General features: G+C 41.4%; 2 protein-coding genes across 4 annotated transcripts in view; both read right to left on the minus strand.

The window, feature by feature from the left end:
- The window catches only part of nup98 (nucleoporin 98 and 96 precursor), a 42,547-nt gene extending 33,761 nt beyond the window's left edge, over nt 1-8,786 (minus strand). Inside the window, exons 1-7 of one of the 2 annotated variants that reach the window (XM_063185528.1) lie at nt 8,616-8,786; nt 7,388-7,506; nt 5,460-5,555; nt 4,098-4,145; nt 3,790-3,981; nt 2,337-2,491; nt 161-268 (exon numbers count right to left, since the gene is read on the minus strand). In XM_063185528.1, coding sequence (XP_063041598.1) covers nt 161-268; nt 2,337-2,491; nt 3,790-3,981; nt 4,098-4,145; nt 5,460-5,555; nt 7,388-7,472 — 684 coding nt within the window. In that variant the 5' untranslated portion in view covers nt 7,473-7,506; nt 8,616-8,786. The remainder of the gene's footprint in view (nt 1-160; nt 269-2,336; nt 2,492-3,789; nt 3,982-4,097; nt 4,146-5,459; nt 5,556-7,387; nt 7,507-8,615) is intronic. The other variant, XM_063185529.1, reaches the window with a different exon arrangement.
- Nucleotides 8,787-13,963: 5,177 nt separating this feature from the next.
- serpinf1 (serpin peptidase inhibitor, clade F (alpha-2 antiplasmin, pigment epithelium derived factor), member 1) lies at nt 13,964-26,251 on the minus strand. Of its 2 annotated transcripts, none has more exons than XM_063185531.1 (8): nt 26,137-26,251; nt 23,606-23,669; nt 23,102-23,288; nt 17,132-17,287; nt 16,202-16,402; nt 15,590-15,729; nt 15,116-15,326; nt 13,964-14,570 (listed from the first exon to the last, which is right to left on the minus strand). In XM_063185531.1, the coding sequence occupies exons 2-8, from the start codon at nt 23,666-23,668 to the stop codon at nt 14,332-14,334; spliced, it is 1,197 nt and encodes a 398-aa protein (XP_063041601.1). In that variant the 5' UTR covers nt 23,669; nt 26,137-26,251; the 3' UTR covers nt 13,964-14,331. The 2 variants fall into 2 exon arrangements, with proteins under 2 accessions (XP_063041601.1, XP_063041600.1); XM_063185530.1 differs by lacking the exon at nt 26,137-26,251 and adding an exon at nt 26,025-26,132.
- Between the last annotated feature and the right edge of the window lie 914 nt (nt 26,252-27,165).

A 27,165-nucleotide genomic window follows, 5' to 3' on the forward strand; every position in this document is an offset into this window, starting at 1 on the left:
GGCACATCGGATTAACCTGGTGTTTAGTGAAATATTTAACAATCAAAAAAAGTCACTGATTTAGTCTGTTCATTTATACTTCCTGCACAGTCAAACTCAATTCCCTTCATTCACTTTCTGCACAGTCAATCTCAATGCCCTTCAAAATCGTTGTGGTTACCTCTAAGGATTTGTTCTCGTATTCCTTCATGGCCGTGATGCACTGGTGCTTTGTGTTGATGCTGGTCGTAACTCCGCCTTTCACCATAGTGTCACTTCCTGTTGGTGGCTGATGGACGAGAAGATGTGAGGTTAATAGGGCTGTAACAATATTGTATTGAATCGAGAAATCGTGATATCACAGAGTCACGATACTGTATCGAAATCCAAGGAAGCAGTATCGTGATACACCCTTTTAAAGTTCTGTTACCCTTCAGTTCAGAGAACAACCACTTGATATGATGTGATGGTGATTCAAATCAATCGTTTTTTACAAAACATGGAGTCTATCTAACCGTAGGTCAAAAATGGTGATACCAACCGAATCGTGAGTTGAGTGTATCGTTACACCCCTAGAGGTTATGGTTGCCTGGCTCTCCCCAGATACATGGGGTTCTGCCTTGTATGTGCAAATGCACCTGGGAGAGCGCTGCATTATGCAGACATTTAATTTCGTTGCCCATTTCTACATTTGTAGAATTTTATGTAGGGCTGGGCGGTATGGACGGTATACTATCGTATTTTTTCCATCAAGGTATGGATTTTGGCCATACCGTTCTACCGTGATATAGCGCATTGCATCCTGCAGATGGCAGTATAGACAACGTTTTGAACATCCACCCGACTGACTGCCTCAAGTTGTAGCAATGTGGTTGTAGAGAAACGGCACAATCATTTCCTTTGAATAAGCTTCAAGTGTAAAATGTATGGTTAGTGTAGTGAACTATTGTTTGAAATGGTATGTGATGGCAACACATTTCGATTCTGGACTCCACAATTTACTGGGCACGTAATGCAAGCTAACTAGCTAACAGCCCAAGTCATTCATGTCTATGCTGGTGTCTGACAAAATAAATACTTAATGTGCTAACATTGGTTGCCTTACATTTAACACATTGCGCCAGCCGTAACAGCTGTATGTTACTGTTTCCAGTTGAGATAATATCATTCATGATATCTGACTGGGTGATAGTAACTAAAATGACTGTTCACTGTTTAAAGTGTGGCATTAGCGATTTCGCTAACGTTAGCACGCTAACCGCTGGTGCAGTGAAAGCTGCCATTGCCATTCAAATGCATTAGTTCTGCAATGCATTGCTAACTGCCTCATGTGAAAGTTCGTTTTTCTTAACTTTATGCCAAGCATAATGGTTTAAGCTGTCATTGTTAATCACAGATGCAAGCACACATTTCAAAATTATCATAAACAACTCCAGAAATAGAAAAAAAGGTGCAATGAAAGATGTAGTTGATACAATCCACGTTCAGTTCTATTTACTCTCAATGTGTTCAGTTTGACACCCCTCCCTTTTCCCCCTCTCTACCGTAGTTTAACCCCTTCGTCTTCGACACTTGGTGAAATTGAGTGTTCTATTGGGTAGCATTGCATTGCATAGGCTAGTTTTTGCTTGTTTTTAAAAAAATGTAATGGCAAGAATTCACACATATAGCCTATGAAAGGACATTGTGTCATTTCCAAAAATCAAATGCAAAGGTTAAAAATTTTTGCAACGCTTCAATTTTAAACAAAAATTACCATACCGTGATATATACCGTGATATATACCGTGACTAAAATTATACCGAGGTATACATTTTTGGCCATATCGCCCACCCCTAATTTTATGTGTCTTTTGGCCTTGCACCTGTGTTTTGGATGTGCTTACTTAACACTGCCTATTCTCTAAGCCTGGCTGTGTATAAACCACATGATTATGACAAAAAGTACTCAAAAAGTTTAAGATGGTACAGAACATTAGAATTTGAAGATGAACTTATGGGGGGTGCTGAGGCACAGTGTGCCGATACCAAGTTTTTACAATAATAAAGAAATCATTTCACTTTTCCCACATTTCCCTCATGCTATTGAAAAACAAACTCAAAGCTTTAAAGGGAGAAAATAGACAATTAAAAAAACCTTAAATTAACAAGATTGTTTAAGTGGTCACAATTAAGTCCCACATTGTGTAGCCAACATAAATGCTGCATCCTGGTCTAACACTGGGGTGAGTGATGGCAATGGGTGTCGCCCAGCACTTCGCTACATGGCAGGCTGGCTACCCCTCCTGAACCCTCCAAAATGTTGACTCACGTTTGAAAACCCTTAAGTGAAGACGTACTGTACATACTGTGACTTACGTTAAATTTAATCGTTGTCCCTGGTTGTTGTTGTTGTGCGGCGGTAAAACTTGATGCCCCGAAGAGACCCCCAGACGCGCCCCCAAAAGGGTTTGCGGTGGCATTTGCCGTAGCACCAAACAGCCCACCACTGCTGCTGGTGTTGGTCCCGAAGGCTGAAACACAATGAAAGGACAGTGATACAACAGCCATTAACTGACTTACTTGATACCCATAACGCATTAGTGCATGATTTTGGATCCTAACATTTAGTACCAATGATGCTTGAGTGCGTCAATTCATTTTTTGTATAATGTGGTGTTGGCACAGGCATAGAAGTGTGGGTGTTCACTGCTGGGTTTTATGATTCAGAAATGGCTGGCATCCAATGAGTTAAAAGGCAAATCAATTGATCATTTTAATACTGCATGTGTCTAAAATGTTTTGCGGAGATGTGGGTATGTGTGCGTATGTCATGTGTACTACTCCTGCAAATAAATTGCCCATAATGGGACAAATAAAGCCACTACTACAAATGTATATGGATCCTGCATCAATGAGCACGTTTATATGCAGATCAATTCACAGTTTATAATCAGGTTCTTGGAGTAAATAGGTTTTTTTGCAATTGCTCATGTAAACTGAATAGAGAGTTTATAATAGTCAGTATATTGCAGTAATCAGTTTATGACATTAAGACATGTTAACACCTTCAACAGGTTCTCGTCGGGTAATTGACATTCTAGAATGAGAAGTAGACAATCACAAGCTTTGAATTCCGGTTTAGTGTCACACACTTGAGTGGAACACATGCAACCAACAGTCTCATTAGCCAATTTCTTAACTGTATGTAAACACTTTATTCCAATAACCAGATAATTGTGATAGCGTAAACATGCTAAATGTTAGCAAGTCATACTGTCCATCACCCCTAAATTTCCTAGCTTTTTCAGAAGCGAGAAAAAAGGGTCAATATGGACAATTTAACAAACCATGCCTTTAAATTGTAATTAAAATTGACAAGCTACAATGCAGAAAAAAAAAAATGTTCAAAACCTTTGACATTTTAGACTTTTAAAATATTACACTTTTAAGACTCCAAGGAAAATCCTGCAGCCTCAGATTTGGGCTCTCTTCATCATCAAAATTCACCTGGACATATCTGCTGCCCCATATTAAAAATGATTACTAGTAACGTCAATGTGGGCTTTCTGTGCATCTCCATAAAGGAAGCTGCTAATGCCGCCTCGTCTGTGGGTTTGTGTGTGTCTGTGTGGTGCTGTTAACATTTTACAAGAAAAGAGGGGGCGCTGTGGTGCAGAGAGGGCTTCCATTGCCCAAGGGGACCCCAATTCGAGTCCGGCCGGGGTCATTTCCCAACCCTGACCCATTCTCTCTCTCCCAGTCATTTCCTGTCCACTGTCACACTGTCCTATAATAATAAAGGCCAAAAAGCCCCCCAAAAAATACTCACTGCCAAAGGAGGTGGGTTTGGCGGCACCGAAGGCATTGCTCTGCTGCTGCTGGGAGAAGAGACCACCTCCTCCAGTGCTGGCGTTGCCAAATAAGCTGTTGGACGCGCCGCTCGGGGTGCCACCGAAGCCAAAGCCACTGCTGGTGGACGAAGTGACGGGCTGACTGAACGTGCTCGATCCAAAGAGCCCACCTGAAACAAAAAGCAATGGTATAAAGAATCAGTTGATGACATCTTGTGATGAAAAAAAACATCAGGGGATCCCGCCCAGCATTTTAAAGTTAAGGAGGCAACAAAACACCAACAACCTTGACTTCTACCACCTACAGCTGTGGACGGTTGTATTAGCCCCCCTCCTGAAATTAGACAAAATTACAAATTAGAAAAAAATACACATTGGAGATAAGTTGAATTTGGATTTTTCCATTGTTACAACAAGTTTAAACAAAAAAGGGGCAAAAATGGCATGGACAAAATTATTAGCCCCAAGATCATTAATAGTCAATAGATCGGCACATGTCCTACTATGGATTTTGGCCCATTTCTCCATTGCAAATGGTTCTAGCTGGTCCACGGCATTGTATGGATCTTGGGAGACCTCATAAAAATTTCATTCGTATAGAGGGTCTGGAACGGCCACATGTAGTCTGAACATGCTTGTATGTAATGAGTTATGGTTCGCCCCCTTCATTGTCCCTCCCCCATTGGCTGATTGGTAGGTTGTCTGGCAACAAAAATAATCTTCAACCTAGAAGACCATTTCATTAGTCTGACAGCCCATTGGTTGGACATCCGATTAGACTGACAATTGACAGGCGAGACTATGAATCAGTCTTTAAAAGAAGAGACCAGTAAGTCCGACATCCCTTTTGTCCTACCACACACACACGATTGTTTAGCGTTATAAGTTTGTAAACATTCACTTTTAAGCTCATAGAAAATGTAAAACTATGCCCAAACCAAAACAGTAAAAGGCATGTTTGTGCGCCTGCAGTTTCTGTCAGAAAAATGTGAACCCCAGTAGCCCGAGCGTCGCGTATATCTATCGGACAAATGAGAAGGCAGATCAATGGGATTCTTGTTACGGTGCTCTATGGCTTATGGTCGGACCAATGGGCCGACCACAGAAGACCCAGCCCAATAAGTAATAATGGGGCAAATGTGAATTGACTGGATTGTGAGCTTTACGAATGGCAAGGCCAGGCTGGTTTTGAGAGTGCACAGACTTAATTCTGTAGTATTTTAGAGGACACGGAGTACTGAAAAAATCCCCAATAGAAATGAGCGGGGAACAGGTTATAGCAGCGGTATTGCGGGTGGGTGAAAATATTCCAATCATGATGAACCGAGCTGAACAAACAGTGCTGCGAGTTCCACTGTTGCGCTCTTGACTTTATGGAAGTACTACGCCTGTGCAGTGTCAAAATAACCTATGGGAGAAGTGGCCTTAGAAGTTTTATTTTGACGCGCAAGACACAACCAAACACTGTAGTCTAATAAACTTTTCACAGCTGTTTTAACCACATGCTTTTTGCGGCTGTTAGGTATTCAACAGTCGTACAGTTGCGTTTGTTTCCACATTCATATTCAGAGGGTCTGGTTTTGCTAATCCGCAGTAGCTCCCCGAAGGTCTCACTAAGATGGCCGCCCAGTGAGGAAACTAAGAGTACCTGGTTTGTTCTGTGTTGCTCCAAAGAGACCACTTGTGGCATTAGTGGCCCCAAAGGCGGACGATCCAAACCCACTCGCTGCTCCAAAACTTGTGGCTGCAAAACCATTTCACAAAATCAGACAGGTTTTTTTTTCTCTGTGTTCAAAAAGGAGTTATGGTATAGGTTTGTTTTTGCTGCAATAAGACCATTCACCACTCATAGAAGGTGCGGACGTGCGTGTGTGCCTGTGCGTGTGTGTTGGAGGTGGGCAGGGTGTACAGGCTTGAGGGAAATGGCAAAATGTTAATTGTTAATGGCAGTTTGCCATAGATAGACCATTATATGGTGCAGCACTACAGAATGAAAACCAAGCACCACAATTTGATTCCGCTTCTTTTTACACCCCGAATGATTGCCAATGGTGGTGCACACAACACTTGCATTGGCCCAGTGTTTATGCGTGGTGTGAGGCAGCACCCCACAATGCTACTTAAGCCTGGTGTAGATTCTTCCTTCAGTTGGGGGACACGTACTGTCAGCTGGGGGGCAGCGGCAGATCGCAGACAATTCAGCCTGGGGTCTTTTCAGCACTAGTCAGGGCGTGGTGGCTGTTTGGGTACTTGATCGGCCGCTACCCGCCGCTGACAGTGCGTGTCCTCCAACTGAAGAACGATTCTGAACCAGGCTTAAGCTTGTGGGAAACACAGAGGTGGATGCTACAGCTATTGCCATGGATGCCAGGGGAAGGTGTCAAATGAACTTTGTTAATGAGATGGTGTCAAATGACATACTGTAGGTTTGCATAAAGTATTCAGGCTAAGAGTCAATGAATCTGTATTAAGAACATGGTAGTAATAAACCAGGCTTAGTTAACCAACAAGGGGTGGCAAAACTGCTAATAGATATACAGGCATCATCATTAGTTACTGTGCTGAAGAAGGCACTCATACCGGTGCTACGCATGGGCCTTGTTTTTAATATGTCCATGTAGGACTTGTCAATTTAACCCATTTTGTCCTAAGCCCTTTTTGGGAAAGGGTGCTCTCTTTCTATTAAATCCTAAATATCTCAGCCTCTGAAGCACATACAAACATGAAATTAGTTACATTTAAAAGCCAAGACCCTCCCCTTGCATTGTAATGTGTTCATTCAGCTCTAACATACCCACATAGTTAATAACAGCTAAAATCTCAAAATCCTGAAAAACCTGTATGTGTCTCCAGGACACAATGGGTTAATAAAGACATTTTAATGTGGAGTGCCTTAGTCAGAGGGTCCCTGTAAACTGCCAGACGGAACAAAAACAAACACTCTTCAGACATGATTTTGGTCAAGAACACCTGGCTCTCAGGCTCTGCTCTAATTCACCCCAAAGGTGCAAGCCAATCATGTTCATCCACACCATACTCTTGCCATCCACATCTTCATGGTGCCTTGCTTTGTGCACAGGTCATGTTGGAAGAGGGAGGGGCCCGCTCCAAGCTGTTCCCAAAACGTTGGAATTTTCCTAAATGTTTTGCATCCAGGAGATTCATTAGAGCGGAGACTAGGACGGCTAGGCACCTCGACTTACATCAGTGTGTGACCTTACCAATGCGGTTTTGGAAGAATGGTAAAAAATTACGACAAATGTAATGTAAAAACAACCCACAGTAGAATACAACTGCCTGTAAAAAATAATAAATGAAGACCAGCCTTTTTAAACTATGAGGTCAGATAAGTTCCTTTTTCGAGTGATGGGGTCAGATGAAGCAGGAACATATGACTACCGATTTCAGGCAGAAAACATCTACCTGCCTGTATATATGTACACGATATGGCTTGTGGCAATGCAACGTTTCGAATTGATTTTAATGTTCAGTGAAATGTGAAGATCTGACATCGCGTGCAAAGGGCACATACTACCAGTGCTATTAGTGATATTTGATAATAGGCAGACTACTTACTTTGCTGTTGGCCAAAGGTGGAAGTTGTACCAAATCCTCCCGTTCCACCGCCACCAAAGGGGGCACCAAAAGTTTTGTTAAACATCTTTCTGTACCGCCAGCCACATAGGACTACGCCTCTGAAACATACAGACATAGTTACATGGAGTAAAATGTCATTCGAGTATTGTAAGACAAATCACATCTTGAACATAACTTGTTATTCATGCATTATTTTATCCTGATCTGCACCACGAATCAGTACAGTGAGAGACCGGTTTTAGGGTCTCTAGATTTTTTATCAACCTTAGGCAATCCAACACATGGGGACCCAAGATAGGTTAAAGCGGTGTTTTAAAAAAGAAGAGGATGTGCAGCATTAAGGACATACATTTCTACAAGGTATTACAGAAGGCCTATTCTGTGGTGCTTAGAGAATAGCCTCAGTTCTTCAGTTACGGTAGAACCGAATGGTGTTTTCCTACAACTGTGATTACACGTTCAACACATATTGGCGAGAGTCGACCAGAATTGTCCAGAACTGATTTCACCACGTGGGGTTTGACTTTAGTATGAACGTATATTGTAATAGAGGGGAAATAGCCCATCATTTGAATTTTGATTGGTCACGTGGCCTGTGCTTGCACTGGAAAACAGGCATTAGGTAGGCGCCTAAACGCACTAGACATCTACTGACTTTTCACTGACATCTACCTACTCTTTCACCAGATAGGTGATAGACCTACAAAAGGTAGCTTTTTTACTAGCTTAGTTTTTAGCGACTGGTTAGTTTGGGTATGGTTTTGGGAGTAAGTTCTGTAATACCACAAACACTTTACACATTACTCTAGTTGTTTGAGGATAGCTAGGCAAGATGTAAACATTAACTGACATTCAAGGGTGATGCACCATCACCCATTTCAAAAGAACCACACATGATAACAGCAACATGCACTGTCGTCCAAGTTAACGTTCACAAGTTGTACACCAGCTAACGTCAGCGACAACTCCCGTGCATCACGCACAACTCATTGCTCACTTTAGCCACCATATCGCTGGGCAAAGTGGGTATTTTAGCAGTGTGCAAAGGGAAAATGGTGCTCTTTAGTTTGCAGATTCATGGCGGTACATGACGCATTAGATTATCATCTAGTCAAGTTGTATCGTGTTAACATTTAGCTTGCTAAATATGGCTAGCACTAACGAGACACGATTGTTTGATACATAAGGAAGTACAACGGGAGCTTACCCTCGCCAAGTGGATAGTAAGTATCCGTGCGAGTCTTCGCCTCGACACTCAGACTAATTACAAATAAATTGTAGGTATCCCACGCTGTTAAATGTTTATCACGGCCTTTGACGGATGAAGCAATAAAAGTACGACAACAGTGAGACCGGGCTTTCGCATGTCAGAGACAAGTGCGCATGCGTCACTGTAACCGCCCGGAAGTGACGTCGTGTAATTTGTCAATCCGCCACGCTCAACCAAAGTCTCTGCTGCCATCTAGTGCTAAACCAAGAAATTACAAAAAAGAAACTGCAAAAAGACGACAAATAAAAAAATGATGCAAAAGCAAAAAATGTGGGTTTTATGCAGGATGTCTCACAGTGATAATATGATTGTACATAAACTTCTGTTTTTTGAAAATGTAATGGGCTAGCCTATTTGAGGCTAGATTAATCAAATTATATTCCAAACAGTGGTGTGCACAGACATTTTTGGAGGCAGGTGCTCGAGGGGGATTGGGGGCATGTGAAACTTGTGGATTTGGGTTATTACAGGCCTATTACATCATTACATTACATTGCATTTGGCAGATGCTTTTTAACCAAAGTGACAAATCAAGGACATAATCATAGCCAACATCACTAGCAGATACAAAGTGCAGGAAATATACAGAGCAACAAGTGCAGATGCTAAGTAGGGTTTTTTTTTTTTTTTTTTCAAGTAGGCTGCGGCCTACTTTAGCACAGAGTTAAGCAGAGTACACACACGTGCACATCCCATAGTGTGGCAGGCCAGGGATTAGTTTAGACCTTATGTAGACCTCCTTGGTTTAGACTAGTGGTGTCAAACTCAAATTCCCAGTGGGCCAAAATCTAAATCTGGGGCGAAGTCGCGGGCCGAACTCAATATTCAAAAAGTACTGAAATTGTGCATGTGCGCACCGCTTACAATATTCAAATGCTTACATCTTAAACACTCAATTCCAGCAGATATTGCAGTTCAAATGTGCCTGCACAGTCTGTTGTAAATGAGTGGAAGGCATCACTGATGCACTTGTATGAGCATGTAACACCCAAAATGTCATGTTCAAGTCATATTAAAATGCATTAATGTGTAGGGGGGCCAACTGTAATGTACACTTGAAATGATCTCGCGGGCCAAATAAAATGACTCCGCGGGCCAAATTTGGCCCAGGGCCTGAGTTTGACATCCCCGGTTTAGACAGTTAAGAAAGAGAAGAGTCTTCACTTGATTCTTGAAGGTTGAGAGAGATGTGTGTCTTGCTGCCTCAGGGAGATCGTTCCACCACCGAGGAACAATGACAGAGACCAGTCTTCAGGGATCGTATAGAGCGAGCAGGTGGCAGGGCCAGGCGGTTTGTGTTGGAAGAGCGTAGTTCTCTTCCAGGAGCATAAGGCCTTAGTATGTCCTTCAGATAAGCTGGAGTCATTCCTGCGGTGGTTTTGTAGGCAATTGGTATTACACAACAAACTGGTTTTGGCCCAAACAGGTTCTAACCAGTTCTAACTCAATCAAACCAGCTCTGGCCAGAACCGGTTCTAACTGGATCGAAACGGATTCTAATTGGATCAAATCAGTTTTGGCACCGGTTTGATCTGGCCAGAAACAGTTTTACCCGGTTGAGAACAGGTTTGATCCGGCCAATAGGCCTGATTTCATCCAGGTAGAACTGGTTAGAACTGATTTGATTCAGTTGGAAATGTAAGCTAAGGCGTTAAGTTCTGCCAGGAAGATGACAGTGTTTATCTTTTTTTTTAAGTTTTTTGGGGGGGCTTTTTGGGCTTTATTATTACAGGACAGTGGGAGAGTAGACAGGAAATTACTGGGAGAGAGAGATGGGGCAGGGTCGTGACCCAGCCGGACTCGAACCGGGATCCCCGTGGGCAATGTAAGCCCAAATGTGATGGGCTTAGCGTGCTGCGCCACAGCGCCCCCCGAGACAGTATTTATCTTACAGTTTTTCTCAATTGGTTTTGTAAATTTCTCGAATCTCTCGCAATTTGCGAAACATAATATTCATTCTCAAAACAGCTTTGACCAAATGGTAAAACACAGTGGATGACCTGCAAAATGGTGTCTCTTGCTCAAAATTACATTACATTACATTGCATTTGGCAGACACTTTATAACCAAAGCGACTTTCAAAAGAGGACATAATCAAGCCAACATCACAAGCAAATACAAAGTGCACAGGAAATATACAGAACAACAAGTGCAGTTGCAAAGAGGGGTTAGTTTTTTTTTTTTTAAGAGTAAATAAAGAGTAAATAACAAGTAAACACACACACGAACACATACACACATACACACACACACACACACACAAACAAAATCCTTAGTTTGTCTTTCAAAACCAACTTTTTGTGTCAATGAATGTGTCAGTGCCGGCAGAATGGTTAGTCATTGTATCATAGTGTATGGACAAGCTAGTCAAATCGATTTGTCATGTTGTCAATTGACTAGTACACTCTTGAGGATCTTTTCTGAAGCGAAATGTTGTTTAGATTGGATGGGAAATGTTGTAAATTCGACTTTATATTACATTGATCAGATTACATTGATCAGATTGTACTAGACAATACTTTTAGAGTATGACCTATTTATTGGCACGTTTTCTCATTGCAAAATAGAAAAAATAGCCAACTCTGGTTGAGGTGTCAAAGTGCACCCTCTACCACCCCTTTTTACTTGTCTTGCAGGCTCATGTGAAAAAAATATAGAACTGTAAAGCAAACTACATTTGAAACAATACACTGGTATTGTATAAAGTGCACTTACTGTCTTGTGAAATTCTATGGAAATATTGTAATTTTGCATGGAGCGTAATTATAAAGGCCACATGAGGCATAGAGTAATGTAATGCAGTACAGTGCCTATTGTTGTATTGCATGCCTGTTTTCTCTTTCCCTTCAACTGCTTTTGATTAGAGAGCGTCAATATGTACCTGCGATCAATTTACCAATTCAGATCACATTTATAGACAAAAATCCAATGGAAATTATACAGTGCTCAACACATTATGACAGCTTGGTAAATATTTTTGCATGTCAAGACTTATACTATGACCGAGGGGCCTAAATGTTTTGGGGGATGCTATAGTTTCATGTATTCAGTGACAATGATTTTTGAGTGATATGACGAAAGCAATTGATAACGTACGAAACAATGGAGAATTGTACACAACCATTTGCATGGTGATGAAAGCATTTGCTATATGCTGAAAACAATGAGAAACGTATTTTACCATGTGCACAGCTAACACCAGGAAGTCATAATTGAACAAAACCTTTTGAGAATGATGATTCTGTTGTGAGAAATGTACAGAAGCAATTGAGAAAAACTGTAATTACCCAACATGATCTCCAAAAATTCTGTGCTCCTGGACACGGATGTTAAGGACACGAAATCCGTGTCCAGGAGCACGGATTTTGCCAAAATTCTGTGCTCCTGGACACGGAATTGTTTTCCGTGCTCCTGGACACGGAATTGTTTTCCGTGCTCTCTCTATACTCCCACAGCTCTATGTTTCCACAGTCTTGTGTTTTCTCAGGATTTTTCCAATTTCAAATATTTTTTCTAAAAAAAAAACATTACTTACTGACAGGTTAGGGTTAGGGATTGTTTTGGCACAGCTAGTATTCTTTCATTCATTATATGAATTTGATAGCCTATCAGCCAACTGGAAAAGGTATTTCTCAAAAATATGTCTTTAATGACAGGTTAAGGTTAGGGAATGTTTTGGTCAGGGCACAACTTAAATTGCTATAGCATTATTTTGCTTAGGATTAGCATTTGGTATGTATTTTCTAATGATAGAGTTAACACAGTGCTGTGGGAATATAGAAAGCATTTCCGTGTGCCCATCACGGAAAACAATTCCGTGTCCAGGAGCACGGAATTCTGGCAAAATCCATGCTCCTGGACACGGATTTCGTGTCCTTAACATCCGTGTCCAGGAGCACAGAATTTTTGGAGATCAGACTGAATTACCGGTACTCACTTGCATTAACCAACCAATCACTGCTCTAGTTCTCGGGTATTCCAGCTTTCTCACATTATCATCCATCTACCTACAGCCAATAGGATGCCTGCATGCTCATTTAAAACCTTCTGTCTGTCTCTGTTCTTCTGCTTACTAGAGTACGCCGGTGTCAACGCCTCCCACCTCCTCCCCTTCAGCCTCCATTGCCTGCTGCTCCCTATGTGAGGAGGTGATGCGATGGGTCTCTGCTTCAGACGCAGTTTGGTATCTTCTCTCCAGCCTTGAAACTACAAATAATGCTGAGATCGTCTGCTGCAGTCATCGAGGTCCTGGGTTGATGGTTCACTCTGTAATCTGCTGTAGATGCCAGCCAACATCCGCAGATGTCCGTGCATTGGCGCCAGTGTGTGGGGTTGTATTGAAAATAATGGAATCAAAGTTTGGCCAATGTGCAGAGGCCCTGATTTTTCAAAAGTTATTTAGAAAATGCCAGAGGAGGCTCAGAATGTGTCTGTTTCTATATGAATATCACATCAAATTCCATTCTGAAATAATCTTAACATTTACATATTTGGTTCCCGTCCTGTGAAGGCCGACTGCTGGCTTCCTCAGTGTTGTCAATAAATGAAACGTTTCATTGCAAAACGGTGTATCCACCACTTTTGACTTTTGCATTTTATTATTGAGAATGACTGTTCAGGGGTCCTATCACCTATGTGTGAATTCTTGCCATTCAAATATTTGGGGAACATACTTTTTAAACCTATATAAAATGCATTTTGTAATGCAATGCAACGGAATGCAAAATACAAAAATTGAAATTTCCAAACATTCTACAAAATGGATATACACCGTTTTGCAACGACACCCTTCAAATACAGTACCTTGAATTTCATTTGGCCAATCGAGTCTTTCTTGGTAGAACTACCCATCTCAAGGTTACGCTCCCCTCCATCCCCTCTACCTGCTCAACAGGTCTGTTGTTTGGCATTGCAGAAAAATGACACAACATATGAAGACCAGGGGCGGTTCTAAGGGGTGGCAGGGGCTGGCATTTGCCCCCCCAGAAATATGATTTGCCACCCCAATTAAGAGCCCTGATTGTGACCAATAGCCTTAATGCTTGACATCATTTCAGACATAGAACTTTAGGTTGCAGGGTTTCACTTTAAGGGATTCCCTGTATCACATAAGTGTGTGTGTCGATTTTATAGTGTTTATAATTTCCCCTTAGTGTAGGAGCATGCCCCCCTGAAATACACTTCGCCACCCCTTTGCCACCCCAAGAATAAATGTCTGGAACCGCCCCTGATGAAGACACAAAAAAAATACATCAATGAGTTGACAATTAGACATTAATGTTGTAGACGGTGAATTCTTTATCTGTATAATTGAAATATTGTTTGCCATTGTTGTTCACTGAAATGTTGTTCATTGAAATGTATACATAATGTGTGAAAAATCCACACTAATACATCATGGTGTATGCATAGATAGATAGACAGATAGATTCTGTAGATAGATAGATAGATAGATAGATAGATAGATAGATAGATAGATAGATAGATAGATAGATAGATAGATAGATAGATAGATAGATAGATAGATAGATAGATAGATAGTCAGACTGACAGAGAGATAGACAGATAGACAGACAGACAGATACTGCTGAGTTTTTTATTTGCAAACATGCAAAACAGGATTTGCGAGAGTTGAGCAACAAACACGCTTGCTCTACTTCTGTGGATTCAGCACTTTGCCGACCAGTAGAAGGGTGCCTGTTGGCTCGTCGCGAATTAAGAATACAAACGGACGGTCCACCTTGTAAGTCACATGTTGCACACCACTCGCAGCAACACGTTGCGACCCCTCTGGGGAAACGTCCATGACAACCTTGTGATGGACAGCGGAGAGTTTGGCGAGTTGAGATGTGATTTTGACGAGGTCCGTATTGGCCAGCCAGTCAGAGAGCCCTGTAAATCATTGGCATTTTATGAAACAAAAGAAAACAGTACGCCGTGCTTCTAAAGTAACAATCCGGTGTAACCAGTGCAGGACTAACTCATAAGTAAATAAAAAGGAAGAAAAATCTTGTGCTACACGGATGTCTATTTTCTGTCATTTATTTTTTTCCGGTCATTAAGACTAACATTCCGATATACATCTTCATCAGAATCCTCCAGAGGACTAAAATACTAAAATAGATCCTTGTGTTTAGGGTGGTTTTTAAGAACATATTTGGATATGCCCATTGACGGCCATTGTAAAGCCAATTTAGACGAAATCTAGATTAGCCAAATAACGGAGACAGCAGCAAACTTAAAAAAAACAATGAGTGGGGTTCTAAAACATTGCAGACAACTCAGAAAATGGGCTTCATGTTCAAAATAGTGCAGTTGTCCTTTAAGAATGCCTGTTCTATATAATTAAATCATGCTGCATCATTCTACACCATTAAGAAAGTATCCTACATGGTAAATTATGATGACTACCACTGCATTAAAAATGGTGGGCTTACCCAAATTAGGCAGTAAGGATACCAGGTCCGTGTTGTAATTGAGCTTCAGAGCTGGAAGTACAAGCTCTGCCTCAGTTTGGTGAAGGTTCATGGACAAATCCTGTACAAACTCCGCTGTCAACGCCTCCACTATTAGTGTGAGATTCTTTGTGACGTCATCTGGCAGGAACACAAACATACTGACTCCATCTTCCATCTGAATCTGTGCCATCTGGAGGAATGATTGAAAGTTATCATCAGTGTGGAGAAATTATGGCGTGCGTTGTTACACAAGCACAAGGACAAATGTGACCATTATGGCCACATCATATGAATCAAGGGCGCCGGAACGAGTTTTAAATAGCCTATGCAGCTATTCACATCATAGGTGCCGGAAAGGGGATGCAGTGGTTTATTTGTAAGTCTATTTTGTAAATCATGAACTATTTTTCAATAGCTGCATATTTTGTGAATCATGATATAATCATTTCTTACCATACAACCAATGTCTGAGTCTTTTCCCATTTTTAGAGGGTAATTTGCCTGGCGCAACATGGGAACACGTACAGGCTGTTCTCCATCAAGTTGGAACTCTTCCATTTGATTGGCCTGGCTAAAATGAGTCTGCCATTTACCTGGAATCAAACCACAAATGAAAACATGAATTGAAAGGCTTCTACAGCTGGAGGGTCAAACATAAGGCCGGAGGGTGGAGGCCGGAGACCGCCCGCCAGATGGTTCAATTCGGCCCTCGACTTGTAAATCCACCAGGGCCAGATTAACGCACAGCTAGTTTAGCTAGCTCATAATTATTATAACATTGCCTATGTAATGTAGCAAATTTTGTCTTTAAAATGGATACTACTGTACAAGTAACTGTTAAGTGGATACTACTGCTACCTTTAAAATGGATACTACTGTATAAATAACTGTTAAGTGGCTACTACTTCTACCTTTAAAATGGATACTACTTGTAACTTTTAAGTATCTACTACTGCTATCTTTAAAATGTATACTACTGTACTAGTAACTTTTAAGTGGCTACTACTGCTACCTTTAAAATGGATACTACTGTACAAGTAACTTTGAAGTGGCTACTACTGCTACCTTTAAAGTATGTGGCTCCCACGCAGCTGATCCCTCCACCTCGTTTTGGTGAACCAATTGATGGAGTAATCTTCCCGCCCGTTTCACTCTTAAACCACTCATTGATTGCCTTCATATCACGAGGTGTTCCGGAAAGTGTAAAAGGTTTCACACCGTAAGACCTCTCCACGCCGTTAAGATAGTCGGGTTTCAATCGCAATCCTAGGTACACACACACACACACACACACACACACACACACACACACACACACACACACACACACACACACACACACACACACACACACACACACACACACACACGCGCGCGCGCGTCAGTGGAATTTAAACAATTCAAAACGGCAAACACATAGTATTCATGAAAAAAACATTGCATTGCATTGAATTAGTAAATACAGCAAAAGGTAAAGAAACAGCTGCATGTAAATGCAACCGCATATAACCAACCTCCTATCCCACAACATTTCTTCCCCACTCAACACATTAACACTTAGCTGACACTTTTATCCAAAGCAACTTACAGTCATTTTAAGTGCAGGCTTTTGGTTACAGTCCCTGGAGCAATGTGGGGTTAGGTGCCTTGCTCAAGGCAACCCCAGCCATGGAGTGAGATAGGGAGTGTAAGGGTGGGATTCCAACCTGCAACCCTCTGATCTAAAGCCCATCTCCTTGACCACAAGGCCACAGCTGCCCAAACACATATATACTTGGCCCTACCGTGGCACTAACAGTAGGGCGCTCGTCTACTACGCGGCTGACCCGGGTTCGATTCCGGCTCGGGTCCTTTGCCAACCCTTCCCTGTCTCTCTCTCCCCATCCGCTACCTGTCATTGTTTCACTGTCCTATCTAAATAAAGGCAAAAACGCCCCAAAAACTATTTTAAAAAATTAAAAATTAAAAATAACACATAACACACAATATACTTACTCCTGGGCAGAAGGAGACGCGCTATAGAGACGAAGCCTTTCCCAGGTGACTTCAGTGCCAGCTGCAGGTCCCTCAGTGTGTCATGTATCTTCAGATCCGGAAGGGTGTGATATCGCAAAGCCCTGTACAGCTCCCTCTCCGCCTGCTCTGTTGCTCCTGCATGTGGAGAGGAGAGGAGAGGAGAGGAGAGGAGAGGAGAGGAGAGGAGAGGAGAGGAGAGGAGAGGAGAGGAGAGGAGAGGAGGAGAGGAGGAGAGGAGAGGAGAGGAGAGGATGAGATGGTGACACCAGGGGCCTATACTACAAAGCTGGTTCAGGAGTAAACCAGGTTACGTTAAGAGGTAAATCATCTAATAGAACCCTGGAGTCCTGTGTGTTGTTAAGAAAAGGAGGACTGCAGGCTCTTCTATTAGATGATTTACCTCTTAACTTAACCTGGTTTACTCCTGAACCAGATTCTTAGTATAGACCTCAGGGCTGTTATTCTCAAGTCCATTTCTGTTTTTAGTCTTGAACTTGTCCTCTACCCGCTTTTTGTTGGACTCAGACATGTATCAGTCTCTGTCGGTGGATTTGCCAAATATGGCTTATCGATGAACTGTAGGCTGACATGTGACTTGGTTTTGACTCAGACTGTAATCTTTTTGGACTCTGTCTCTGTCTTGTCTGTGACTCAAACTTCTTTAGATATGTATGGTCTTGACCTGGTCTCGATTAGTTGGTTTTGGACTGTACGAAGGTGGTCTTGACTACAGCTCTGAGTGACACAACAGCCAAAACACACTTTCATTCGTTAGTGGAGTATGAGAATGTATTAGGATTGTTTTGTTTCTTTATTTGCTGAAGTTGTTTATTTTTTGTTTATTTTATTTGCTTTTTGGGGGTCCTACTATTGAATAATGTGGTTCAAATTTGCTGAATGGATAACTTTTGTGCCATTATAAGAATTGTATAGTAGGCTACATAGATAAATTATTTCATCCAATTAAATAAAATTGAATACATAATTAATGATGAATAATGAATACATAATTTGTTTTGCTTGGGTCAAGGAGATTCTGCAGGCCCTACATTCACAGCAGATTACTCTTGTCTCAGGGTATTTTCACACCTAGTTCCCTTTCAGTGAACCGAACTCAGTCCTCATTAAGTGGACCAAAAAGTGAACCAATAGCAAAAATAACTCAAAAATAAGTTCTGTTTTGTTCACATTGTGAGTGTATTACGAAAAGAACCAGCTGCCTTTCTCCTGAAGTGATTACACCTAGTCACAAGTGTAACTTGTCAGAACTCATCAGCGAACCGTACAGAGACCACATCAATAAAGGTCTCAGGTTCACTTCAAAGGGGTTTGGGTACACTTTGAAGTGTTCACATATGCACCGAAATTGCATATGGTGTTTTCACACCTGGTCCCTTTAAGCCATTTAAGTGAACTCGGACCTGTGACTCAGCATTTTCTGTATGTTCAGTATGTTTTATTCAGTGAAATATGTCCACGTTCACCAGTCTGGGTTAATTATTCAAATAATTCCACGACAAAAAAATGACCCTTGGCATTTTTTTGCTCGAGCCGAAGCTTCTTTGAATTATTTTCACTCACTTTATATAGTATGTTCCACTTGTGTTTCACACGGATGGATGAAGTTTTCAGAATTCAGAGCCGCGACTAGGCAAGATGGAACAAAAGCATTGAAATGACAGAGAAGAAGGTAAGAAACCATTGCACACAGAAAATTAACAACACCGTGCAATGGAACTTGCACACCATTACATTACATTACATTGCACTTAGCTGACGCTTTAATTTATTCAAAGCAACTTACAGTTATTATTTATCAGGGTATTGGTTACGGTCCCTGGAACAATGTGGGGTTAGGTGCCTTGCTCAAGGGCACTTCAGCCATGGATGGAGATGTAGGGAGAGGTCAGGGGGGATTCGAATCTGCAACCCCTAGATTGAAAGACCAACTCTCTAACCACTAGGCCACGGCTGCCCCACATGACAACACATATTTTAAGTGATTGGTGAAATCCAGTTCCACCAAGCTGAGTAGACATATAAACATGTTAATGTAACATAAATTGTGGTTGCAAGTTGAGAGGAATACGGTATACTCATTGAAAGACAGTATATATGGGTATACTGTACATGGTTACAAAAATCGGTCACCATAACCAGAAAGAGCTATTACGTGTCATACCAGTACACTTTTGGATCTCATCATCACAGATTTCAATGAAAGTTGTCATGACATTTTAATCACAACGTATTTTGCCAAGTTTCGCTTATGAAGAGACATTCAGAGTAAGTTTGAATTAATTGGGACAGTCAAGGATGTTTGTATTCCTTAATCTCTAGCAAATGGTTTTGATATGACCGAAATGGGGGTGTGGAAGATATTCCACACAGAACAGAACACTAGATGTTGTACTGACCACTTCTTTCTACTGGAACAAAATGACTCAACTTGATCGCCGCCGGGTTTGTTCAGGTGTGACACATGAACATCACCAATGGGGCAATACACAAATTACCCTGTAGGTGGCAGTAGGAACCTCGTTCCAAGACAACGGCACCTGGCCTAAGACTGGCCATGCCAAAAAGCTAAACCTGGTATTTAGTGTTCTATAGCCTATCTATGATATTATAGCGTAGCTTTAAAGCCACTCTACTGTCTCCAAGGTGACTGCCAAGAGGTATGATACGTTTTTGCGACGTCCATTCAGGGTTGCGAATTAGAAATTGCAAATAGGGCAATCTGCGGAAGGGCTCGAGAGAGTCAACATTCACCAATTAATTACTCATAAGCTTCGCCTGACTCGTGAATGTGATTTATTAACTTGAAACTCCTGCCTAGTGCCAATTACTTTATGTTTATTATTAGTTGTAATATACGGTTTAGTAATTAGTAATATTAGCTATATTAATTACTATTATTACACACAAAATGACCTATTTTTGAATAGCTGAGCTTGAAGGTAATTAAACAATTAAAAATGGTGGACCAGATTAATTGTCAGAGTGAACCATGTTCCTTGTTTATGGTGACCGCGACCTACGCCCTTAGCCCTAAGCCTAAAGGGGGAGTTTTGGATATTACACTTTGGAGGTCTGTTCTGAAATAGTTTGTGATTTCCTCGCTGTAGAGGAAATTACACTCCACCCCACCCACCACCCCTCTGGCACAAGCTCCTGCACTACCTTGCACTACCTCACGAAACCCTAGCAAAAAGTAATTAGCCACTACACCAGGGGTGGGGAACCTTTTTCATTGAAGGGCCACTTCAAATTCATCCAAGGGCCGTTAAAGTCCTCCGAGGGCCGTACTATGAACACAAACGAGGATTTTCCTCTTCACTTTAGGCCTATATTGAAGGCTGCCACATTACAAACACCACCGTCTCTAGGTTCCCAGAATATAACTTAGTTCTATTGCAAATGAATTTTCCAGGATTCCTTTACAAAATATGTAATATTTCATGTGAAGCTGAATAACGTTAAAATTATATCGGGGGCCGGATAAAACGGCCTTCAGGTGTGTGTGTGTGTGTGTGTGTGTGTGTGTGTGTGTGTGTGTGTGTGTGTGTGTGTGTGTGTGTGTGTGTGTGTGTGTGTGTGTGTGTGTGTGTGTGTGTGTGTGTGTGTGTGTGTGTGTGTGTGTGTGTGAGCTGATGGAAGGCTGACTGCTGTACTCAATGTATGTGCTATAGGCCTATGTTTACTGCAATGTGCAATAATGTGTAGGTCTGAGTGTATGCTTTATATTTGCATATTTTTTTCAAGCTGTGTGTGTGTGTGTGTGTGTGTGTGTGTGTGTGTGTGTGTGTGTGTGTGTGTGTGTGTGTGTGTGTGTGTGTGTGTGTGTGTGTGTGTGTGAGAGAGAGAGAGAGAGAGAGAGAGAGAGAGAGAGAGAGAGAGAGAGAGAGAGAGAGAGAGAGAGAGAGAGTGAGTGTGTATGTGAACTGATGTAAGGTTAACTACAATACGCAAATGTTTGCTGTATGTTTACTGCAATGAGCAATAATGTGTATTAGGTCTTTGTGTATCTTTTGTATTTGTACATTCATGTAAAATGTCAGACATTTTAATTTCCCTCTGGATTAATAAAAGAACTCTACTCTACTACTCTACTCTAAATACAATGGTTAAGATTGAGATTTTTATGCATGCTGCTGATTGAAGATCTTTTGTCACTGTGGTAGCACCTCCGCATCGACCACACCACTCACACACCACTATGGTTGTATACAGAAGGAGCACTGAAGTAGTCATAACTATAACACATTAAAGGTCCTTTATGAGATTATACGCACCAGTTTGAAGCGTAATGCATTTTTAAAATCAGCTATGCCCAATGGAGTGTCAAGAAATAATCCTAGCACCAAACATTTGTGAAAATTTCAGCTGGGCCCCAAGTTGTAAAAGGTTGGGAAATGTGTAGGAAAATGGAAATAAGGTTAATTGGTAACACTCTATATTAATGTCTGCTTAAAGCATTAATAACACTTAGTAAATAATGAACAAATGATGAAGAAAGCATTAACACATGTTTGTAAATGACTTGTAAATGTTAATGTTTTATATTTATCAAACATTTACAAATTGTTTGTAAATGACTAATAATACTCTGTTAAAAGATTTGTGAAATCGTCAACATATTTTTTGTAGATATTTTATAAAGTATGAACAAAATGGAGCTAATAATAAAAACACATTTGTTAAAGTTTTGTTCATCATTAGTTAATTGTAGACTCAGTCTTTATAAGCAGATGGTTAATTGAATGCGGTTCTGCACAGCTCCGCCAGTGGTGGCGCTTGCTGCAGTTGGTATCGAGGTAAATGCTCTAAGATCAGCTGTTCGGTAGCTCAGCTCGATGGGCAATCACCCATAGAAATGGTTGCATGGAGTTGCACATGCATGCGCATGCTCGTATCGAAAAGGAGCTCATCTCGACAGGGAGCTCATATCGACAGGAGAGTGGCGCCGCGAGCTCCACACATAGTTTGTACAAAATAACTATTTCGGAAGCTTTACATCCTGGAACAGGACAAAGCGTTTGTTGTTTCAGATAAAAATGACAGCTCACATCAAAAAGTGGTGCGTCAACTGTTTTGAATAGCACAATGTTCATTCTTTAAAAGATGAAAAGAGGACAATGAGGAATGGATAAAGCCACACATTCTGAAAACAAATCCAACATGCAGCTCTCACACATCAGCTACACCAGTAGACCAGTAGACCCAGTTAAGAGGTTTGCGTCTTTGTACTAAAAAGTACAACGTGTTTTAGGAATGACTGTTCCAGTGCAACTATGCCGCACTGCCGCACTGCTCCCTTGAGGCCACCAGTTGGGTAAGCCCGTTGTAGAGCCTATGTGTGAGAGGGTTACAGATATGTGTGGAATGCTTGACATGTGCTAACCAATGGCAAAGTAGGCTACATGTTGTTGTGTGTTAGCACTTGCAAACAGATTTACGAATGTAGTTTACCAAACGTAGAGTATGAGTGGATCCTTACATGGGTGAGGCATAAATGCAGACCAGTGTAGCATGGGGTGCTGTGTCACAATGACAGTGGGGGATTACCTGAGGGCCTTGCCCTTTCTTTCTTTCCTTTTTCCCAATTCTTCAGCAAATACTGTATCAGATCACTATGATGTTTTAATATGCACTTTTACACTGAGTTTTCCCTTTAAACCTTTGCTGACATATGCCAACAATGCGAAAGATTTCATCGTAACCTGTGATCATGATCAAAATGGTAAATACAGTACCACATTTTGAATAGAAATAAAAGGTATGTCTGATTTAAATAAATGCCAAATGATCACAAATATACATTAATATATGTACCAAACAAACCAGAGTACTGAATAAATGCAAACGTATTTATTTCCATGAAAGTTTAAACATTTGTAGGGGTAAATTCATGTCCTTGGAACAGTTTATTATGGAAGGTTTCCTTACCCATTGACAGCTGTGTAAGTGCAATAGATACACTCAACGGCGACACAAATGCATTAGCTGTCGAGTCATGTGAATCCAGCTGGCGAAACAAGTTGTAGCCAAAATCTGACACCGCAGCACCCATCCTGGTAGCAGGGGTGGTGAACAGTTCAACCACTTCCTCCTCTCCACCACCTTCCTCCTCGGGCTGTTTGTGAAATCAGAGGGATATGGGGATGATTTTTATATAGAGAGAGGAGGTGTAATGAATCACTTGAATATAAACTTGTAGAGTTACTTGGGCATGATCCCTGGTGCTGAACAAAAAAAGTTATGTTTATTGTTTTGTGGAAAAAAGGTTTGCACGCTCCTTTGGATTTTTTCTTCTTTAAGTTATTTTTTTTCTTTTTATTCAAATAAAAAGAAAAAAATAACTCAAAGAAGAAAAAATCCTGTGTGCGAACCTTTTTTTACTTGAATTTAAAGACATACAAAGTTTAAGTATGACAAATATGTGGGGCTAACCATCTGAGCTGAGCAGAGGGACTGGAATAGTCCAACACAAAGCAGCAGAAATATCCTCTTCATCCTGAAAACATAATAAAAACCAAACATCAATGAATACGTACATATGGTCCACTTTCTGGTGCGTCAGCCCTTTTTTTGATCACATCCGGTCCTCTGCCCTCCTCAATTGATCACACCAAGTCACAAGTGTGACTTGTCAGGACTCATAAGCGAACCGTACTGAGACTATGTCAATAACAATCACAGTACGGTTCATTTCCGAGGGGTCTAGGTAAACTTTGGGGTGTTCACATATGCACAGAAAATGCTGAGTCAAAAGTCTGAGTTCACTTAAATGGCTGAAAGGGACCAGGTGTGAAAACACCCTAAATATCAAATGCACTTTCACTTAGCCTTTGAATTGATATGATATGATAACTGATATTGAATAGTATATATATATACAGTATATTAAATCGGGTGAAAAGTCTGAGAGTAATACTACCCAGACAGCACCCTCTCACATCGCTCCTCTACTTTCACAGCACTTTTACATCCAGGAGTGGACTGGGATGAAATATCAGAATGGGCATTTTTTTTTAGCCAAGACCGGTCCACAAGGCATTGTGAGCGACAATACAGCCTTTAACAAATTTTTAGTCTTCCAATATGAGCTATTTTGACCCTAACAGCCAAAATGCTTTGGTAATATCTTACTATCTCAAAGAGGCTTGCTGTAGAAGCATGAGGACGGACACCACAGAGAGGCCAAAATCAGACCAAAATCATCAACAGTCCATCGGGCAAATGCCCTGTATGCCATATTACCAGTCCAGCCTTGTTTACATCTGAGGAAAATCTCCAGACTGCACCCTGCACTGATCCATCACTCAATTGGACGACTCCTGAACAGTTTAGTAACATCTCAATTGACTGCAACGCAATTCTATCAGGCACCTGACCTCAAACAAGCTCACTCACCACCTGCAAAACTCTCCAACACAAATTACCACCAGCACAAAGTTACACCTCTCCTATGTGAATGGCTTCCAATGGCTTCCAATATTTCAAATGGCTTCCAATTCATCAAAGGACTGATTCTTGACTTGCCCCATCACAAGACCATAATGGGAGAGACAGCACCTTCTCCTGCGCTTGTTGTTGTTGGTCTTCATCTTCTTCTTATTATTATTACTACTATTATTAAATCAGATCCAATTATGGTTTAAAAAAAACCCAAAAAAACAAAAAAACGGTAGGGCACTCGTCTGCCATGCAGCTGTCCCGGGTTGGAGTCCCGACCCGGGTCCTTTACCGGCCCTGCCCCGTCTCTCTCTCCCCACTCGCTTCCTGTCACCAACTTCACTGTCCTATCATTAATAGTCAAAAATAAAATAATAAGAAGAATTAAAAAAAATAATCACTGTCTTGTGATAGTTGGCCTGACAGGTCATGAAGATGTGAAGCCTATCAAACATTTTGGCACTGACTGTTAACCACTTCAACCACACACAGTCAGATAACTCAAAATGCACTGCATGTTCTGTATCTGTCATAGTAGGCTAAAAACCCTTATTATCTCCATTCATAGGCATGTAAGCCTATCACCACGGCACGAATCATTGTTCTATCAACTTGTGACCAAAACAAATATTTCTGCCTTTAATTGCGATGTAGCCAGGCTATGTTTGGCAGGGGCGCTGCTAAAAAAATTGGGCCCCATGGAAGATTCAAATGTTGGGCCCCCAGAATGATCAATTGTGTTATCAGCATCCTTCAGGGGCCCTGTCAGTGCTGTTGGGCCCTTAGAATCTGTAACACCCCCCCACCCATGATGCTTGGACTAGATAGATTGTCACTGGTAACTTTGGATTATAAGTCAATGTGCAACTACTTAATTATATTAGCCTATCATATTCTCAAAATGTTTCATGTAGGCTAGGCCAAGCCAAAATTGAGAGGGCGGAGAAGATGCCACGCCTACTGCCAAACCCAACACGAAGTGCACTGGCGCAATTTCAGCTGTGCTGCTGTGCTGTGCACATCTGGCTTCACTCAAAGTGGCATTTGAACAGTTCCTATTCGTACCATATAGGGCTAAGCCATCAATTAGGGGCTATATGTCATAACCCCATGCTTCACAAACGCTTTAAATATTGTTTCAACGTTTTCGAAGCCAGGCCATTAATAAATTGCCCAGAGTGCGCCTAACCGTTACGCACCAAAACAACAGGCGGCAATACACCCAAGAGGAATAGCCTACCTTTAAATGATTAAAAAAAACATCACAAAAGACTTAGGCCTACTTCTTGTCTGCGAAATAGTCTTGTTGCATCGTTGCCTATCTGCTTTTGACAATAAAGTTCTCCAGAAATGCATGTTTTTAATCATCGCTGAGGGACCATTTGAAATGTTAAAATCCGCGATAAAAACTGACCTGGCATCAGAAACAACAAGTACCATATTCGCGTCCTTCTTTGCCCGCTTCAAATCCAAAGGACCCAGACCCAACGGACGTAGAGGCACAACTGTAATCTGCCTTTTCCTACCTGCAAACTCAGCTTTTCCAGCCACGTTTCAAGTAGATGGTGTCACGTGACGACTGGGATGCTGCGCTTACTTCGCCAACGGCTCCCTCCACTCCCATTTTTGTTCGCTCGGTTTCCAAAAAAAGAAAGAAAAGGACAGAGAGAGAGAGAGAGAGAGAGAGAGAGAGAGAGAGAGAGAGAGAGAGAGAGAGAGGGCAGGAAATCGGATTGTATAACTGAGCACAACAGCCGGGAATATCATCATGGGCTATTTCTTCTCAGTTGTGCGCCACCCAACTCGTCAGCGAAGATGAACAAGAAGTTTCCTCTTTGCCTAAACTAAAGAACTAGCCTACCACGCCCAAAGGTGAAGTAGGCCTAGGCCCTCTTCAAATTGAAATAGCTAAAATAGCTGTTGGCCAAAATGGTTCATCAAATCACATTTGATTCATTGAAAAGGCCAACATGTTTTGGCCATATGGGGGCCGGGTCGGCCCACTGGATGCCAATGCCAGCTGTCATTTCCTGGTAAAATAATGTGTGATGTCTGAACAGGCCTACCTAACACCCTTTTGTTTGAACCCATGTTTTTTCCCCAGGAGAACAAAAGTATTGAAACAGGACTGATAGATGTTTCTTGTGACCGAATGTTGAATTTAGACATTTGCAGAGAAGATCCAGAGGTTCTGGAGCACAATGTTATGGACTGAGACAGATTGAGGAACCAAAGTCAGGGGCTATTAGTACCTTTATTTCTGATCTCAGAGGCTGTTGGCGATATGATATGATAACATGATATGAGATGATGTGATATTATATGATATGATATGACTAATGTTTTGGGCTTTTTCTTTGCAGCTCTCACAATATTTCTGTCATCAACTACCAGTTGCTTTCCTTGACCGACCTCTTCAGTACACCATAACCTAAACTCCAAATTGTACTTTATGTGCCCAATAGGCTATTCTCCCATCCCACTTTTACTCAATTTGATATATGTGTCATTTCAGTGTGTTATTATCACGATGGACACTTTCTCATGCCAATCCC

This window comes from Engraulis encrasicolus, chromosome 20 (genome assembly GCF_034702125.1).
Source record: "Engraulis encrasicolus isolate BLACKSEA-1 chromosome 20, IST_EnEncr_1.0, whole genome shotgun sequence".
NCBI lineage: Eukaryota > Metazoa > Chordata > Actinopteri > Clupeiformes > Engraulidae > Engraulis > Engraulis encrasicolus.

What these genes read in the sequence shown, in the direction of transcription:
- serpinf1 (XM_063185530.1), bottom strand. Translation starts at nt 26,050, where the DNA reads ATGGTACTTGTTGTTTCTGATGCCAG. An exon ending in ACTCAGACATTGGTTGTATG is followed by an intron (nt 15,327 to 15,589) that starts GTAAGAAATGAT and finishes TCATTCCTCCAG; the next exon opens with ATGGCACAGATTCAGATGGA. An exon ending in ATCCTTACTGCCTAATTTGG is followed by an intron (nt 14,571 to 15,115) that starts GTAAGCCCACCA and finishes AATGATTTACAG; the next exon opens with GGCTCTCTGACTGGCTGGCC.